At 44.2% G+C, this 16,742-nt stretch overlaps 2 protein-coding genes across 2 annotated transcripts in view; both read right to left on the reverse strand.

Moving 5' to 3' along the window:
- Positions 1-137: 137 nt before the first annotated feature.
- Positions 138-4,482, reverse strand: LOC113839590 (aldehyde dehydrogenase family 3 member A2). Its single transcript, XM_005023083.4, has 9 exons — positions 4,192-4,482; positions 3,688-3,919; positions 3,509-3,594; positions 2,813-3,021; positions 2,556-2,673; positions 2,284-2,425; positions 2,023-2,189; positions 1,257-1,356; positions 138-702 (listed from the first exon to the last, which is right to left on the reverse strand). Exons 1-9 carry the CDS (start codon positions 4,351-4,353, stop codon positions 500-502), a joined length of 1,419 nt encoding a protein of 472 aa, XP_005023140.4. The 5' UTR covers positions 4,354-4,482; the 3' UTR covers positions 138-499.
- Positions 4,483-7,584: 3,102 nt separating this feature from the next.
- ULK2 (unc-51 like autophagy activating kinase 2) overlaps positions 7,585-16,742 on the reverse strand; it is a 39,769-nt gene continuing 30,611 nt past the window's right edge. Inside the window, exons 19-28 of the mRNA XM_027472676.3 lie at positions 16,253-16,539; positions 15,948-16,141; positions 15,325-15,434; positions 14,523-14,675; positions 13,588-13,796; positions 12,112-12,290; positions 11,096-11,214; positions 10,579-10,736; positions 9,546-9,681; positions 7,585-9,445 (exon numbers count right to left, since the gene is read on the reverse strand). Of these exons, the coding sequence (XP_027328477.3) occupies positions 9,378-9,445; positions 9,546-9,681; positions 10,579-10,736; positions 11,096-11,214; positions 12,112-12,290; positions 13,588-13,796; positions 14,523-14,675; positions 15,325-15,434; positions 15,948-16,141; positions 16,253-16,539 (1,613 nt within the window). The 3' untranslated portion in view covers positions 7,585-9,377. The remainder of the gene's footprint in view (positions 9,446-9,545; positions 9,682-10,578; positions 10,737-11,095; positions 11,215-12,111; positions 12,291-13,587; positions 13,797-14,522; positions 14,676-15,324; positions 15,435-15,947; positions 16,142-16,252; positions 16,540-16,742) is intronic.

Raw genomic sequence — 16,742 nt, forward strand, 5'->3', positions numbered from 1 at the left:
GAGGTTGCTTTATGTGTTGCAAAATACCAGCTGAGTCTCCTGGAACGGTGCCGAGTGAGAACTTATCTTGTGACAAGCATTTCTAAACAAATAATGCTGACTTGCAGCCCTGCAGTACTACCATAAGCCAAAAAAACCCACCCAACACCAAAGGTTTATTGCCCATTGAGACACTTGTTCTCTTTCTATGTTATATAGAAAATTTTATGAAATTCATTAGTTGGTGAAATGACAAATCTACTCAGACTGTTTAGGTATTACATGAATAGTTAAACATCCTGATCCAGATTCACATTTTCCAGTACAATACAAGAAAGATGTCAGGCACTACTGATGAATATCAATCCCATTTTGAACTAGCAGAAACTTTGCCTACAAAGATGTGGCAGAAAGGTGCCTTATTAATAGCCCTGCTGTTTGAAAAGCTGCAATAAATGTTCAACTCCTACACCTGGTATCTTTCATATCTAATGAGCCATAAACATGAAATTCACAGTAATCACTTCAACGACAGTCCAACTCGGACCTTGTTAAACCGCTTCAAAATGAAGAACTTGGCCCAATCCAGCTTCTTCTGGCTGCCAGGCGGGTACCGGAGTTTGTTCATGCCCTCCATCTTCAGGTCCTTGATCAAGCAGGCGCGGCGGTGGGAGAAGGTCTCAAAGCTGTGCTTGCCATGGTAGGCACCCATCCCGCTGTTCCCTAGGACACACAACCAAACCAGGTCACACCACAGGCTTGGCAGGCCAAGCCTTTGGCTACTTGTGGCCACCAGCACGGCAAGCAGGAACACAGGAAAGTTTCCATTGCTGGCCAGCTGCAGTGCAAGTTACCTATCCACATTTTGGCTTGCTGTAGTTTCAAAGCTTAACTTCTCCCCTATATTCCTGCAGGGAGGATGTGTCCTTCCTCTCTGCAGAACTTCCCAGTCTCTAAGGTGTCCATCTGCACCCTCCCCCCAGCAGTTACTGCTGATCACCCTGGTCACAACTAATGTTTTGAAAACACCTTTCACATTACTCTATGCTACATGCTTCAATCCTCCCAACAACACATACCAAACATACTTCCATCTCTTATTCTCTCATGTTTCCTCTCTCTTAAGAGACTTGTACAATTTGTAGTTGTTACTGAGACCTGCTATACAAAGACCCTTCACAGGTGACAGGCGCAGGAGTAGCTGGGCACAAGCCAACCACTGCAGTGCTGTGGCACAAGCACCAAATCACAACACTTCAGGAGCCCCAGAAACTTACCGACACCACCAAAGGGTAAACTTGAGAGCAAGTAATGCATGATAACATCATTTCCAGTAACGCCCCCACTGGAGGTTTCTGAGATGACTCTCTTGATTACCTGACAGAAGAAAAAACAACAAGATAACAAGGGCCTAGCAGAGACCAACAGGTCTCTGCCATGGAACAAAAGGAAGAGCTTCTTTACTGAAAGGGTTGTGAGGCATTGGAACAGGCTGCCCAGGGAGGTGGTGGAGTCACCATCCCTGGAAGTCTTCAAAAGACGTTTAGATGTAGAGCTTAGGGATATGGTTTAGTGGGGACTGTTCGTGTTAGGTTAGAGGTTGGACTCGATGATCTTGAGGTCTCTTCCAACCTAGAAATTCTGTGATTCTGTGATTCTATGAAAAAGCTTTCACTTTCACTTTCTCTGGCTGACACCTCAGATAAGCCCTCTCCACACAACACTAATTGAAATGGAAAAGCTGGAAACACAAGAACCCTCCTCCACAGCAAAACATTCAAAGTCCCTAGGATCACTGCATGGCGACCTGGATTCCAAGCAGGAAATTCAGCCTTTTATCCACCCCTGTTTCACAACACCAGGTAGATCCTGACTGCTTCTGCATGTGCCCTGGGGGCTCTGGCAACTCTGCCTGCAGACACGCCTGTCCCACAGGACACAAAAGCTGCAATCCACCCACAAACAGCAGCCAACAGGGCCCAGCACCGAGCTGGGCCTGGGACGGCTGCACCCAGCATCGAGCCACACAGAGCCCTGACCCACCTTCTTGTCGTTGGAGAAGACATAGAGGGCAAGGGGCTTCTCCCGACTGTTGATGAACTCAATGGCTTCGTCCACGCCCTTCACTGACACAATCGGAAGCACCGGCCCAAAGATCTCCTCCTCCATCACCTTGGACTCCGCAGAAACGTCCGTCAGGATGGTGGGTGCTGAGGCAAGCGGGAGGGCACACAGGGCATGAGGTCAGCAGCACAGCAGATGGGGCCCGCCACAGGGCCTCTGCCCACCACGCGCCACAGCTACCTATGAAGCAGGAGGCCTCATCCGTCTCTCCCCCGTGCGCGATCTTCTGGCCTTCCAGCAGGCTCACGATCCTCCTGAAGTGGCGCTTGTTGACGATCCTCTCGTAATCCGGAGACTTCTTCACATCTTCCCCATAGAACTCCTGGCAAAGGGCAGAGCAGAACCAAAGCCCTTCACTCACCTGCAGCACGGCCACGGCTCCGGGGCCTCCGTGTCACAAACTGACACCTCCGAGGTGACAGCGGCCACAGCACGAGAGCCTCCGCGCTCACCTGCAGAGTCGCCTTAATGTTCTCCACCACCTGGCTCTGGATGGACGGCTCGCACAGGATGTAGTCCGGGGCAATGCAGGTTTGCCCACAGTTCATGTACTTCCCCCACGTTATCCGCCTGCAGCAACAGGGACACTCAGCCCCCTCCAGTCCCCACCGCCACCCCACCATCACCTTTGAGCCCGTAGCGGCCCAGACACGTCTTCCTGCCCCAGCCCCAGTGTTTAGCCCCTGCCCTGGGCCCATGACAGCCCGACCTGCAGGCGACGGCCAGGTCGCAGTCCTTGTCGATGTAGCAGGGGCTCTTCCCACCCAGCTCCAGGGTGACGGGCGTCAGGTGCTTGGCAGCCGCTGCCATCACGATTTTGCCCACGGTGGTGTTCCCAGTGTAGAGGATGTGGTCGAATCTCTGCGTCAGCAGCTCCGTTGTCTCAGGCACTCCTCCTGTGACCACCGGGTACAGCTCCTGCAGGGACAAGAGTCAGACTCACACTGACCCTGACTAAATGAATTACATCCAGTGGGCAGCTCTCCATGAGGCAAACTCGCTTTTGGGCTAGACTGCAACCTGGGCTGCTTCTAACAACATGAAACTCCACTGATTGAACTGTCCCACAGAAATGAGAAAGAAACAGAGTTAGAGGCCAGGGCTGAGTCATGCTGTCAAGCTTCTTCTACACTTTGAAGCCAACAGCACGAGTGACCACCAGGCTCTCCCCTTCCTCAGCTCTCTCTCCCCACCTAGAGAATGTTTTTAGTTCCTGAGAGCAAATTGTACGGCAGAGCCATGCTGTAAGTGGAACAGCCTCTCTGAAACAGGGCAACAGATGTCAGACAATGCTTCAGCTCCTGGGGGTATATGAGCCTGTTGTGGTTCCTCTGGTCTGTAGCAGCTCACTGGAGCAGCCACGAGGTGGCGTGGAACAACGAGTGCAGTGCAGAGCAACACTCACCTCATCCAGGTACTGAGGGAGGAGATCTGCCAACAGCTGGGATGTGTGCTCACTGACCTCTGATGGCTTCACCACCACCGCATTGCCTAGGAGACAAAACCAGTGCGGTTGCTCAACCCTTGCAATCTTCTCACCTCCCATGGCCCCCACACAGACCCAGACCCCATGCAGGTCCCCACCTGCTGCAATAGCTCCGATCAGCGGCTGCACAACCAGCATGAAGGGGTAATTCCAGGCACCGATCACCAGCACCACCCCCAGCGGCTCGGGGTAAATGTACGCCTCATCCCGCATCGTCAGCAGGTTCTTCTTCACCGGCTGAGGAGCCGCCCATGATGGCAAATTCTCCATGGCCTGGGCCAGCTCTCCCAGTACTCCCATAACCTCGTGGCTGTACGCGTTGTGACCACACTGCAATGACAGGCAGCTTGCAAAGAGTGCTGACAGCAGGCACTCACCTCCTGCACCCACGGGTGGCCCCCGAGCTCATCCAGCTGCACAGGCGCCGTTCAAGGTCCTGGCCATGCTGATCCCGTGGATGACACCCTGCCCATGGCAGGGGGTTGGAGCTGGATGGTCTTTAAGCCCCTTCCCAGCCCAAGCCCTTTCACCACTCAACGAGCAGGATGCAACCCAGGGGCTGCCGCTTTTCCCCCAGCTGCCAACTGCCCCTGCGCACAGACCTTGTGCAGATCCGACTGCAGGGCCGCCAGGATCTCCTTCTCCTTCTCCCGCACCATCCGCTCCAGGTTCTTCAGCTGCTGCAGCCTGAACTCCAGCGAGCGGCACCGTCCCGAGCTGAAGGCCGCCCTGGCCCTCCCCACGACCTGCTGCATCCTCTCCATGCCCGCTGGGCGCTGCGGGGACCCGGAGCCTGCCCGTGGGCGCCTGCGACCCCCCGGCACCCCCTGATGCGGGACGGACCCAGCCCCGGAGCCGCTCCCCGGTCCCCGACGAATGGAAACAGGGGCTCGGGGGGCGGGGCCTGTGGGGTAGGGGGCGGGGCTTGGGCATCGGGGGCGGGGCCTGGGGACAAAACTCGCGGGAAAAGGCCCCGGAGGAGGGGGCGCCCCCAGCCCCCGGAGGGTCCCGGTCGGGGCCGAGCCCCCTGCGCTGCCCGTGCCGGGTCCCCGGGGGCTGTGCCCGGCCGGAGGGGGGCAGCGGCCCCGCCTGGAGGCCGGCAGCCGCTGGGCGAGGCTCGCAGCCCAGGGGCAAGGCCAAAGTCCCCTCCCGCCCCCCGATTCCTGAGAAGTGCGGGGTGTGAAGGAGCTGACAGCGTTTCTATTTGCATTCGGTCACTAAGGGACAATGAAGATGAGAGCTATTTCTGGGAAAGGCATCACCGGCAGGAGGAGCGGGAGGTAAGCAGTGCCGGAGGTTCTCTGATCGCCAGGAGTAGGCACAGAGCGGCAGGAGATGTCTGATTGAGAATCTGCGCTGCTGCCCCTCTTCCCTCCTTGCCGAGCAGCCTCTTGCTCCAGCTCCCCTCCTGCAGTCAGCTCTAGCAAGGCACCGCGGTTGATTCCCTTCCCCAACAGCAGCCAGTAGAGCCTGCTGAAGGAGAACCTTCCCTTACAGGATCAGATATGCAGCGTTTGCTTTCAAGAGTCCACCGAATAACGCAGCTCTTCTATACATATTTTATTAGCTCACACACCACCCTGACATAACCAAGTTTTTAGCCAGGCTGGCAATCCTAAATTCTCACTTAAATGTGTATCCAAGTGTTTACTCCTAAGTTACATCATCTGGGCAGTGGCACAACAAGCCAGGCAGATACAAAAGCCCAAATAACATTCCATCAAAAAAAAAAAAAGCAAGTGCAGAAAACTAACAACAGGGAGGAGCTTTAAGGAACCTACAAGAATAAATGCGTCTCAGTTCATTTATGGCATCACTTGTTTTGAAAGCTACGGCTGATCTCACATTTGCAAGAACAAGATACTCTGCAGTACAAAGCCGTGGTCTGTGGGCTGCATTGTAGACATAGCTGGAGCACGGAAAATGTGAAAGAGCCACAAAGAAACAATGAAAATGATTGGCACGAAGACTGCAACGAGACTCAACAGCACCACTGGCATTTCGTTTGCTTTCAGCTGAAGAGGAGGGGGGAGCCTGCCACATACAAAGGGCTATTGAAAAAGGTGTTTGTCCAAAGCAGCAGTGCCAAGAGTCAAGGAGACTGGGCTCCGAATGACTTCAAGAGAAGAGTTACTGAGATATACTTCCTTGACCTACAGAAAGGAGGAGCAAAACATGCAGTTCTACTGAAAAGCCACAGCTCGGGTTATGGCTCAGGTTAGACAGTCAAAAAAAAGTCAGTGACAAGCAGAGTTCAGAGCAAATGACAAAAAGACAAAGGATCAAAATTAAAAAACAACCAAACCATACAAAACAAAAACAGAAGCAGCAACATGAGTCAAATGAGGCAGGTCACAAGCCAGATCACAAGTCAGCCTGTCTGAATTTCAAAGCCTCAACAAGCTCTGAAAGCAACAGTGTCCAGCTTTATGTGATCTACAGCAAGGAGAAAGCTTCCGTTTTCAGTGCCCCTGGACTGTACGCTGCACTGTGCCGTGGTACCAATGGATCACAACAATTACTGCCTCTGAACCCATAAGGTGACAACAGGAATATCTTGATGTTGCTGGATAAAGTAGCAAGAGCAATGCAGAACTTAGCGAGTCCCAGGACCAACAACTCACATCTCAACTGAAAAATGTTTCTTAAGTAATTTGTAATAAATCGGCTGTGAGTTAGATCCACTAGATTTCATCCTCTGTATCAGAGGAAAGGTCAAGAATTAATCTTGCACATAAAAAGCAGCAAACGTCAGAATTAAACTATATTTTAGATTTCTCAGTCAATTCTACACATTAAGGAGAAAGTGAAAATACAGAAGTATAGAAGAACATGGCATTCTTGAGTAGATGCTAGAGTTGAACTAGAAAAGCAGTACATCAAGTATCCTTTCAAGTTCTATCTTTCAAAAGGCTAAAACAAACAACAAAAAAAAACGAGCACCTGCTGTTCAGTGCGGAGAGCTGAAGACAGAGGACAGCTTCAGGATCTCTGTGGAATGAGCTTATACAGAAAGACAGGGTATGAGCATCGGCCTCCTCCTCCTGAAGACAGGGAGCAAGAATAGCCCTTTTCTTCTCTTGTTTGTGCAGCTGTAGCCTCGCTGGCAGGAGCGAGGAGAATGAACTTGAATCCTGAGGGAAAAAAAGAAAACCAATAAAAAATCATGAGGCTGCTTTTCCCAAGAACTATCTCCTAGACTCGTGCTTTAAGGCTTTCACTGTGTTCCTAGATTCATGTTCAGATATTTCATTAGCATTCCCTGCTCACTCACTCCTCATCTTCTTTTATTGTTATATGCCAGTCATGAGCGCAGGTTTTATTTTTTAATAAAATGGAAAAAAAAATGATACTACAGCTAAGAAATACAACAGCTGTGTACCAGCTATAACAGCACACCTCAGCTGGGGAGAGGGTATTAGCTACAAACTGGAGGAAACCTGCTTTTTGTAAGGCCTGGACAGAAATTGTAACTTACTGCCATTTTTTTTTCCTATCATTATTTATTTATTTTTAGTTCTGTATATGCTGTCTTGGCAGCCCAGTCAGCTCCTCTTTGCTGGAGGCAACAAACAAGCACCTTGCTGAAAGAATGTACAACTGTTACCTAAGAACCTACTTAACGTATTTGTTTTCAAAGCTGTTTTTTTTTTTTAAAAAAAAAAAACAAAAAACAACACAACAAAAACAACCACCAAACCCCATGAACAACAACAACAAACAAACAACAAAGCAGGGTACACTGTTTTCCCAAAGCAACAGAAAACAAACTTGGGGACACTTTGTGCCAGAGTTATCCAGAGATAATGAGCTCATTGCCCCATCTCCCTGAGGTGAGTGTCTCTTGACCCAAGTAGATTCAGCTTCCAGGCAACATTCAGCAATTGATTTAATGAGCTGAGTACAGACAGTTGGTTTTGTTTTTTTGTTTTTTTTTTCCCCCTCTCTGAAGTTAACAGCATTGATCTTTGGTTACAGACATACACAAACTCAGCTTTACCATAGAAACACTTCTAGTGTCAGTATTTATTTTACCTTAATATACATTTATACAGGCCATAATAAAAAGGCTATTACACAACAGTTCAGTGAGTTATTACCTAGTTTCAAGAATAATGCATGCAATTACAAAGGAGAGGTAGAAACACCGTATTAAAGACCTAAAAATACAAACATTATATAAACAAACACTTTCAAATTAACTGTTGGAATTTCATACAGATAAATAAGGTAAAAAGTACATTACTCTGTCAAAGTAAAGGAAACACATGGTTATCCAAACACTGAAAGAGTATTTTGATGTGTAAGCCCTGTACAACTTTGTCAAATAGTTCAGACCACTGTGTTTAAGAGGATTAAAATGATTTTGTCCTGGAGAATGGTTTATTCAAGTATTCAAGCAGTTGAGTAACAAAAAAAGTCCCAAAAATAAAGTAAAAGGAACCATTTCCAGAGAAGCTGATCTGCTTAAATACTTTGCAAATCGCTGTCCTGATAATCTCATGGGATGCTTGAAATGATAATGCCTATAAGGCTAAATGAAGCTTCCCACCTCTCCCCCAAAATGCACACAAAATAATCCTGATTTTTCACACACACTATGTAGATATTCTACATCAATTTATCAGCATCTCAAATCCCAACATTATTTTCTGGTTTTGTGTGGTTCCTTGCAGAACCTCTCAGTTTACAGTATTTCTTGTAATACTGCCCAAGAAGCAAGACTACTGAGAACTGTCATTACACCCCTACAGACTGCAGGCATTAATGCACAATTCGCATGCACAACAAAAGATGCAACCAAATCTATATAAAAAGCAAACAACCAGCAACTCAACATTGCTATCACTGAGAAAGTCCAGAGCAGTAGTTACTCAAGTATTAGACAAATAGGTATAAAATGGAAAGGTTCACATGAATACAAGTTTTTACAGTTTGTTTGAAAGTCTTCTAGAAGCTACATTTGAAATTCTGAAAAGAATTTTATGTACACTGAAATGAAATTCAGCCAAGTTCATTGTGCCTTCTCTCTCTTTTTTTTTTTATATAGTTCTTCAAAAATGAATATACAGTTGCTTTAGTAAATTAGTGCAAAACAAAGTGTTTTGGAAGAAGATCTTCAAATTGTATCCACATCAGCTGAAAATCCACTGAGGATTTTGCACAGATGGAGCGCAATTTCTTCCATTACCATTCCCCCCTCCCCCCCCCCCCCCAATAAAAGAACACTTTCTCACCATCCCTTCACAAGACAAGCTGAGCCATGTTTACAACATGTGAGCTCAGATACAAGCCAGCTTAGCCCCAAAAGCTTTCAACAGCACTTGCACATGGTTAGGGTTTCCCAAATGTAGTCAGACACATTTTACTGACAATTTAAAACCTTTTTTTCCACGAACTTTTGAGGGACTCTTCTGAGGGAAATGTCTTTTTGTACCTGATGCAGAAGGATCCAGTCTCTATAGACCTCATGAGGAAAAAAACCCTGATCATTCAAGTCAAAACACACGTACAAGGATCAGTTTGAAATGTGAAGACAGATTCTTTTAAATTCTGTTGCTAGGAAGAAAAAGGAGCTGCTGGATCTGTAAGGCAAGTTTTCTACAAATGTACTTTTGGAATTTCTCCTCTTTGAGTATGCTGCTGCTTCTTTGGTAGTCACCACAGAAATGTAAGAATCATCTTCCACGTGGGGCAGAACAAGGACAACAATTAAGCTGTAGTGAAAAAAGTGCAGTATCACTGATGTGGTCCCTTATGTTCACGCCATCTGGTCCTTGGGATATTCCTACTGCTCATATACAGCCACTGTGCTATAGCAAAGTGCAGAAAGCCTTCGCTCGATGCTAGACTTATCTGAAAAACAGAAAGGTCAAAAAAGGAAAAAAAGTGATGAATTCAGTGTTATAATCCATTTCTGTGTAATTTTCATTATTTTCATCGAGCATAAACTTACACTTGTGTACATTTTCTATATCTGCAGGGTCTTGCAGTATTTTAGTCAGTCCTTCCAGCAGCAAGGCTGCTTTGTGGTATCGATATGTAATATCTTCAGTTTGCTGAAACATCTCATCTAGAGCTGCTGACTGAACCTGGAATCATTCAGTAGATTCAGTTACATATATTGCTTTAGGCAAATACTGAAATGAAAAATTCAAAATGGATTAAAAACTATTTTTGAGCCTTAATTAAGCTGATCTGTTTTTATGACAGTAAGACAACAAAATGCAGTCAGAAAACAGAGCCCCTGTGCTGTATTAGCAAAGGGCATTCTGCACGTAAGTTGTAAAAGCACTTTTTGATCTCATGTGCTTATGTGTTACAACATATTCTGAAATTATGACAATATACAAATAAGTATGCTTGTTCTCATACCTATATTCTCTTGTAAAGAAGTCAAATTAATTGTGCACTATTATCAGGGTTAAACACAATATTTGCTGGTACCTTTTTTGTGACACCTATAGTGAAAAAGACTTCCCTCTCATCAAAAAAAGCATTTAAGTTTCTAGTATGCTTACTGTACCTGCTCTCTGGCAGATATAAAGTTTCTCAATTACATAAAAAAGCTTCCACATGTGCCACATTTGCTTTGTATGAACAAGGCTGGTGTTCCTCAAATTGACCTGGCAGACTGAGGAAGCTACTTCTGTTGTTTCTGTGCTTTAGTAAACCATACTGGATGGTATTTCAGCACATAGGGCACTTCTAGAGGCTGTGTGACTTAGGAGTTCATTTCCTAGTGTTTATGTATCAAATGTACTGATGTAGGGGAAATATCCCTGAGGAACAGTATATGACAAGGACTTTAGCCACAGTTAAGGGAGGGCAGGATGGAAAGTGAAAGAGTTACAAAAATGGCTATGTATGTTTCCAAATCTGGAAACATACATTTTATTTTCTGGTTATGAATAAGAGGTATGTGAGAAAAGGAATCTACGTGTTATCAATCTCAATGTCCTATCATTTAGGTAAAAGGAGCGACTTACCATTTCTACAGCACAGCTGTAAATGAGTTTCTCTGCAGTTACACTGTTGATTTCATCAATGAACCTCTGCTTATCCGAAAAGAAACGATTCAACTTTTCTGTCAGTTTCTTGCACATGCTGATACAGAATTTGTATCTCTCATTGAGGCTTTTCACAACTGGGGAAAAAATAAGAAATTAAAAAAACACCACCACCACCACGAACAGCCTAAGTACAGCTTCCTCCAGTGGTAGGTAAAGTTAATCTGTTTAATCTTGTGTTTCTAATGTTTACTTACTCTGCTACTAGTATGAATGAAGTATCAAATATATCAAATCATAAAGTTTCAAATTAATAACCGCCCATTTCTTAACAGTTGATTGTTGTATCTTTGTTTACTATCAGAATTTTGCAACTGTACTTATCTACAATGACCTTGTACAGAAGACAACAAAAATGTTGCAACTTCAGCTTTTTGAGTGACATATAACTAAAGGAAATTCGCAAGCAGAGAAATTGAGATTATATTGCACCTACCTTGCTTAACAGCAGTGGATGGGTTCAGTTTCCCTGATTTGACCTGTGCTTTGGCAAGATGCAGAGAAGATGCCAGTAACTGGGCTGCTTTCATGTACAGCACAAGCTGCTCTACTTGTCTGGGGGAAAATAAGTAATTATATATCAAAAAACTTCTCTCGAACATATCCAAGCCTTAGGCAGATACCACTTTTTATCACAATCCTACACAAGACCCAGCAGCAGCAGAAAAAACAGATGTTTTAAATGCAACTCCACCCCTCCTTTCCCTCCACAAACACCCTGTCACGGGTTGAGAGTACATCTGCTCATCCAGTAATTGCAGCAAACACAAACTGCTTTAACGCAGGCATTTTTAAAAGGAACCCTTCTTCATGGGGACTGAACGCCTGAGGTCAAGGTCTTACCACAAGCAACTGGGTGTCCTTTTCTTGCAGCGTCATTTCCCATGCCCCTGGTATTCTCAGTGTTGTGAAATGCAAACACTTTGCAGGGATTTTTTTTTCTTTTCCTTTTTTTTTTCCCCAGAAAGAAGGCAGGAAGTAGAACTGCCCTTTTCCACCGTTCCAAATTTCTCCTTGCTTCTGATTTTGTATTAGGTCTGATAGGCTACACTGATTAAAGGTCAAAGTTGGATACTCCTTCCCTCCACCTCAGAGCTGCTGCTTCAGCCTGATCAACAGGATCACAGAGGACTTGGATTTGAAACAAGATGGTACACAGATTTCCAGGTTCAGAAACAAACTACTTCAACGCAAGTCTGCAATTCTCGCCACTTTCCCCAGCTTATGTGGCAGGCCAGAAAACATGGTCCTCACCTATCTATTAGCACATCTCTCTCTATCCTTTGCTATATCTTTCTCATGTGTCTTCAGTTGTTAAAAATGTACTCTTAAATAACATTCTATGTAGTAAATAATCACTCCAAACAAAAAGAGGGCATAGGTTGTCCGAAAACATTTTTGATGCATCTGTTTTTTACTAGTTCTCTTGATACTATTTGACCACATACTTACCCCCATTCTTTGCTTAGTTGGCTAATCTGATCAACAACTATGCTCTCTTGGATTTGGTACAGTGATACTGCAGAAGTACACAGGTCTGGGTTCCCTCCCCGTACTGCTGTCAGATCCAGAACACATTCTGTAAATGTCAGCATCATGTTCAGATGACGCAGTGTATCTGTATGTTCTCTCTGTCAGAGGAAAAGGAGATGACAATTTAACAACTATAAGCCATAAGGCAAACAAGTACAATTAAAACTCTTTTTAAGTACTTGAGGATCTTTTGATATGTTAATTTTATGCAGAAATCACATAGTAGAGTCAGCACTAGAGACTACAGAACCAAATGGATCCAAAAGGATCAACAGATATTAATTGGTTCTTTGTTAATGATTTCAAGATACTGTAAGCTTATACTTCAGTCTTTTGACAAAGCCAAAGGAACTGGGACACGGAGTTTCTATGTTTGTTGAAATCTGAGCAAGTAAGAGAATCACAAGTGAGACGTACTACTTGTTATTATATTATCAGCAACCCAGAAGTATGCTTGGTACTCATATGAGAAGCCAGGAGGAATGTTTGGCTTTTATTATATAACAGACTTAATACCTACAAAAGAACTGATCTGAAGCTTCATGCTTATCTGCGTCGCTCAAATTTACACTTGGATCTAGAATTAAGTTATATTAAAATGTGGCTGTTGCCAAAGGTTGCCTTTTAAGACAAACAACTTAAATTGGAGTTAACAACTCACTGGCTGTTGATGACTAAAACAGACACTACATGCATGGTCCCTGCTCAGAAAGAGTATCAGCCTTCAAAACTAAACAAACACATTTTAGTAATATTTATAATCTTTTCATTAGTAATGCAGGTTTAAATAAATTTTAAACTCTATCTGTGGGAAGAAAACAGTGCACTGTCAAACATTCATGTTATAACGTATAGATTCAATAAGTAACCAAACACCTTCCAGCTAGATGTGAATGAGAAAACAGAACAGCAATCTGCCTTGAGAAATTTATAGTCCAATGATAGCATTCTGGTGAAGGACCACACCAATATGTGCTTTTAAAGCGCCACTCCTCCACACATTTAAAAAAAATATAGGACACTCTTCCCACAAGTAGGATTTAATGTCATCTACTGACTGCGAAGAAGCAGTTAAATACAATGCCTAGAACGACATTGCTTCTGTCAGCACCCACGTCCAAAGTCTTGGCATTAAAACAGAGGCCTATTTGGAAGGCTCTGGTGAACAAAAGCAGTCATGTTCCTTTGGTTACCTATTCAAATACAAGAAATGCCAGGAATAACTATCAAAGAGAAATGGTCACATTTGCTACAGGAATATTTTCAAGGTCTTAAAAAGGAATATCTGAGACAGTGAAGAGGAAACTACCAAGTGCACTACACAGTCCTGTTTTTACCATGTCTCTGTTTTAGCAGCATTAAACATTATAAAACATTAAATTATTTTTTCTATACCTCCATTAAAGTTTCCTCAGGCAATTCGGGAGCTTCAAAAGTGATAAAGCCCTCTAAGCTGGGAGGCGAAGTACCATAAGGCATGTACTTCAGACTTGGAGCTGCCTCGGCTCCCGGAGGAGAAGAACCCATATAAATACCAGGAGGGGAGCCCATATATACACGGCCACTAGTAGAGCAGAGAGACCCTCCAGAACTGTTTGATCCAACTACAAGAAAAATAACACACACATTCAGTCTAATAGGTTGTTCCATTTTGTAGCTCTGGGGCTGCAGATGATAGCAAGTGACAAATCAGTAATCACCACAGATTCACTCTTGGGAGGATCTCTTCTTTGCTCCTCGCATCACTCTGTAGAGAATGCAAGGGCTGCACCTTAATACAGTGATGATTTATAAAATGGATTCTGGAAATTGGCTGACAGGGATTCCAAGGCAGGCAGCCCCATAGGACAGACAGGTTGTGCTATAGTTCACAAAAGCACACTGCTGCAAATACAGACTCCTGCTCATCCCGAGCAGATTCAGGCATTTACCTTGGGATCTTTGATATTTGACAATGTAGCTGACATGCTAAAATGCAGTCGGCTCATTTTTATGTTGCTTCTGGTACAACGCATAACAGTGGGCAAAAATGCAGAATAAGAGATGTAATCGTTCCTCTCCACCTTTGTCATAGGTGCTGTTAAAACTCCCTGTGGTGGAGCAAAACAGTGTACACAAGGTGTTATACACTGCTGGATAGTAAATCGGTGCCTCTGGCGTTCTCTTTAGTAGAGAAAAGGCAGAAGTCCAGGATTTATCTCAACTAGACACAGCACTTCATATGGGCTAGAGGACCTATTGTGCATGGCAGTAGGCAGATTACCATCTCAAGAGGTGGGCAAGCCTGAATATTGTTTGATGGCAGTCCACAGCTGCCAGGGAAGTCTTACCTGAGGTGGTTCTTGTTCTGAGGACCATATGGGTGCAGGTAGGAGGGGTGGCACTGCTTGGAGGAGACCCAACAGTAAACATGACAGCTCGAGAACTTGCCCCACTTCCCATGGAAGGAGGTCCAACTGTAATTCCATAGGCCCCTGCTGGAGCTGGAAGATAAAATCTTCACGTTAGTCCCTATTGCATACAGTCATACCATTTTGTAATTATATGCAGAAAACCAGAGTACTGCAACACACCATGCTTTGATGTAGACCCAAGAATAGTTATAAGTTCTGACAACAAATAAAATAAGCTGAGTGGACAATCTTGGCAATACAAAAAAAAAGAACCAAGATGTGACCTGCATACATCTTTTTATTTTTTTATCTCTCTACCCCTACCTAGAAAAAAAACAACAGGGGCTTTCTCTGAGAGCCTGAGAACAACATCAGTCTTTCAGCAAACGACACAACAGAAAACTTCTAAATGCAGACCATGGTAGGTCTGAAGGCTAAAGACTAGCAGTGTCTGCAGAACTTCTTCCATCTGCACAAAAAAAAAAAAAAAACTCTAGCTACTATAGGCAGTGATGTTCCTGTATTTAGCATAGAGATACTTTCCTGTCTCACTTATTTTTAAAGCTATGTTAAGGAACTGGAATATATTCCCTTAAAGATAATTAAAAAAAGGCTTCTGTACTGACACTAAAAATTATTGCAACAAACTACTGAGTTTGGAAGCAGAACAAGATCTATATGGCACTCCATTAAAAAAAAACACATAAAGTCCATTTGAATGTATCAGTCTGTTCCTTACCTGTATCCATCGGTCGCTCTGTATTGAGGCTGTCTGTACTGCCTTGATATAACTGGCCGCCAAGGGTAGTCTTCACTTGCTGATCTGATAGCTTCCCAGTACTAACAGATCTAGACAAAAAAGCATATGAATGCAGAACAAGATTTTTCAGTAAGTTCCTCCTATCTAACTCACAGCAGAAGCTGGCTTTCAGATTTTTGGTGTTATATTGGTTATAGAGAACTCTTCAACAGAAGTACAAAAAGCCTTGAAATCTCACTGTTCATCATGGCCCTACTGAAACAGAGCTAACCATAAAGGAACCTTTTTCCCTTAATAATTTATATTGCAAGTCTTGCCATTTGGATTTTGAAGCAAAACTGAACAGTCTTCACGTAGGCAATGAGACTTCCTTATTCAGATAATCAAAACAAAAGGGAACTAGACAGCAAGACAGAGTGCTTCAGGAAGTCCATGCTATATTTATACACAGTACTGAGAGCTTGTTATGTACAATAAACATCAGCATATCCTCACCACTCATTTTCTGCATGCTCTGCCCCTCCAAATTGCTATGTGAAACATACATGCTTCTGCCAAATTACCTACACAGTTTTCCAGGTCATAAATGCTACAATGCCTACCTGCCGAACGTAGCTTTACTGTGCTGCTCTCCTGCTTGCTTTTCACTTCCTTGTGTCAAGTGGAAATGTGTGAAATCCCTTGGTTCGGTGATGTCTTTAGGCTGCAGTGGGGCATCTACTGACCCTTGGCGATTAGCCAGAGCCAGCAAGTTTGAGGATGCTTGTGTTTTAGGTATTTTGAAAGGAGCCGTAGCCTTAAAGAAACAAAACCAAAAAAATATATATATAAAAAATAAGGTTAGCACACAAAAATATTCTTGAGAATGATGTCAGACAATTTACAGATGTTGGTAAACTTAACAGACCTTAGTAGGAGAGCCAATTATTGTTGGTAATGGAGTTTTGAACAGCCAGTCTGAACTCCTAGGTGACGATCCCATATGTTTGGTTGGTGATGTTCCCAGGCTACCTGGCCGACTTGGTTGTGGAGAATGACTGTATCCATACCCAGCATAAGATGGGCATACTGGATCTGAATGCTGCTTTCTGAGCTTCTGTTTGTTTTGGTAAATATCTGTGAGAGTTGGAGCACTTTGCAACCTAGCTCCCATCAAAAGTGACTGTGGAGACTGAGATGGTGGTATCGGAGAACCTGTAAGGATGAAAAACAGTCAAGTAAAATGCTACTTGCAGTGCTTGAAAATGTAGCAATGAAACCCAAAATGCTAAAGATCAATGTTAATCTGTAAAGAGATGGGGCTGCAGTACTGTGAAATATGTTTGACCATCAACTCACTAGATGGCAAAGAGAATGGATTTAGCATATTGGCTATTTGGACTAAGGCTACATACACT

Source organism: Anas platyrhynchos, chromosome 20 (genome assembly GCF_047663525.1).
Source record: "Anas platyrhynchos isolate ZD024472 breed Pekin duck chromosome 20, IASCAAS_PekinDuck_T2T, whole genome shotgun sequence".
NCBI lineage: Eukaryota > Metazoa > Chordata > Aves > Anseriformes > Anatidae > Anas > Anas platyrhynchos.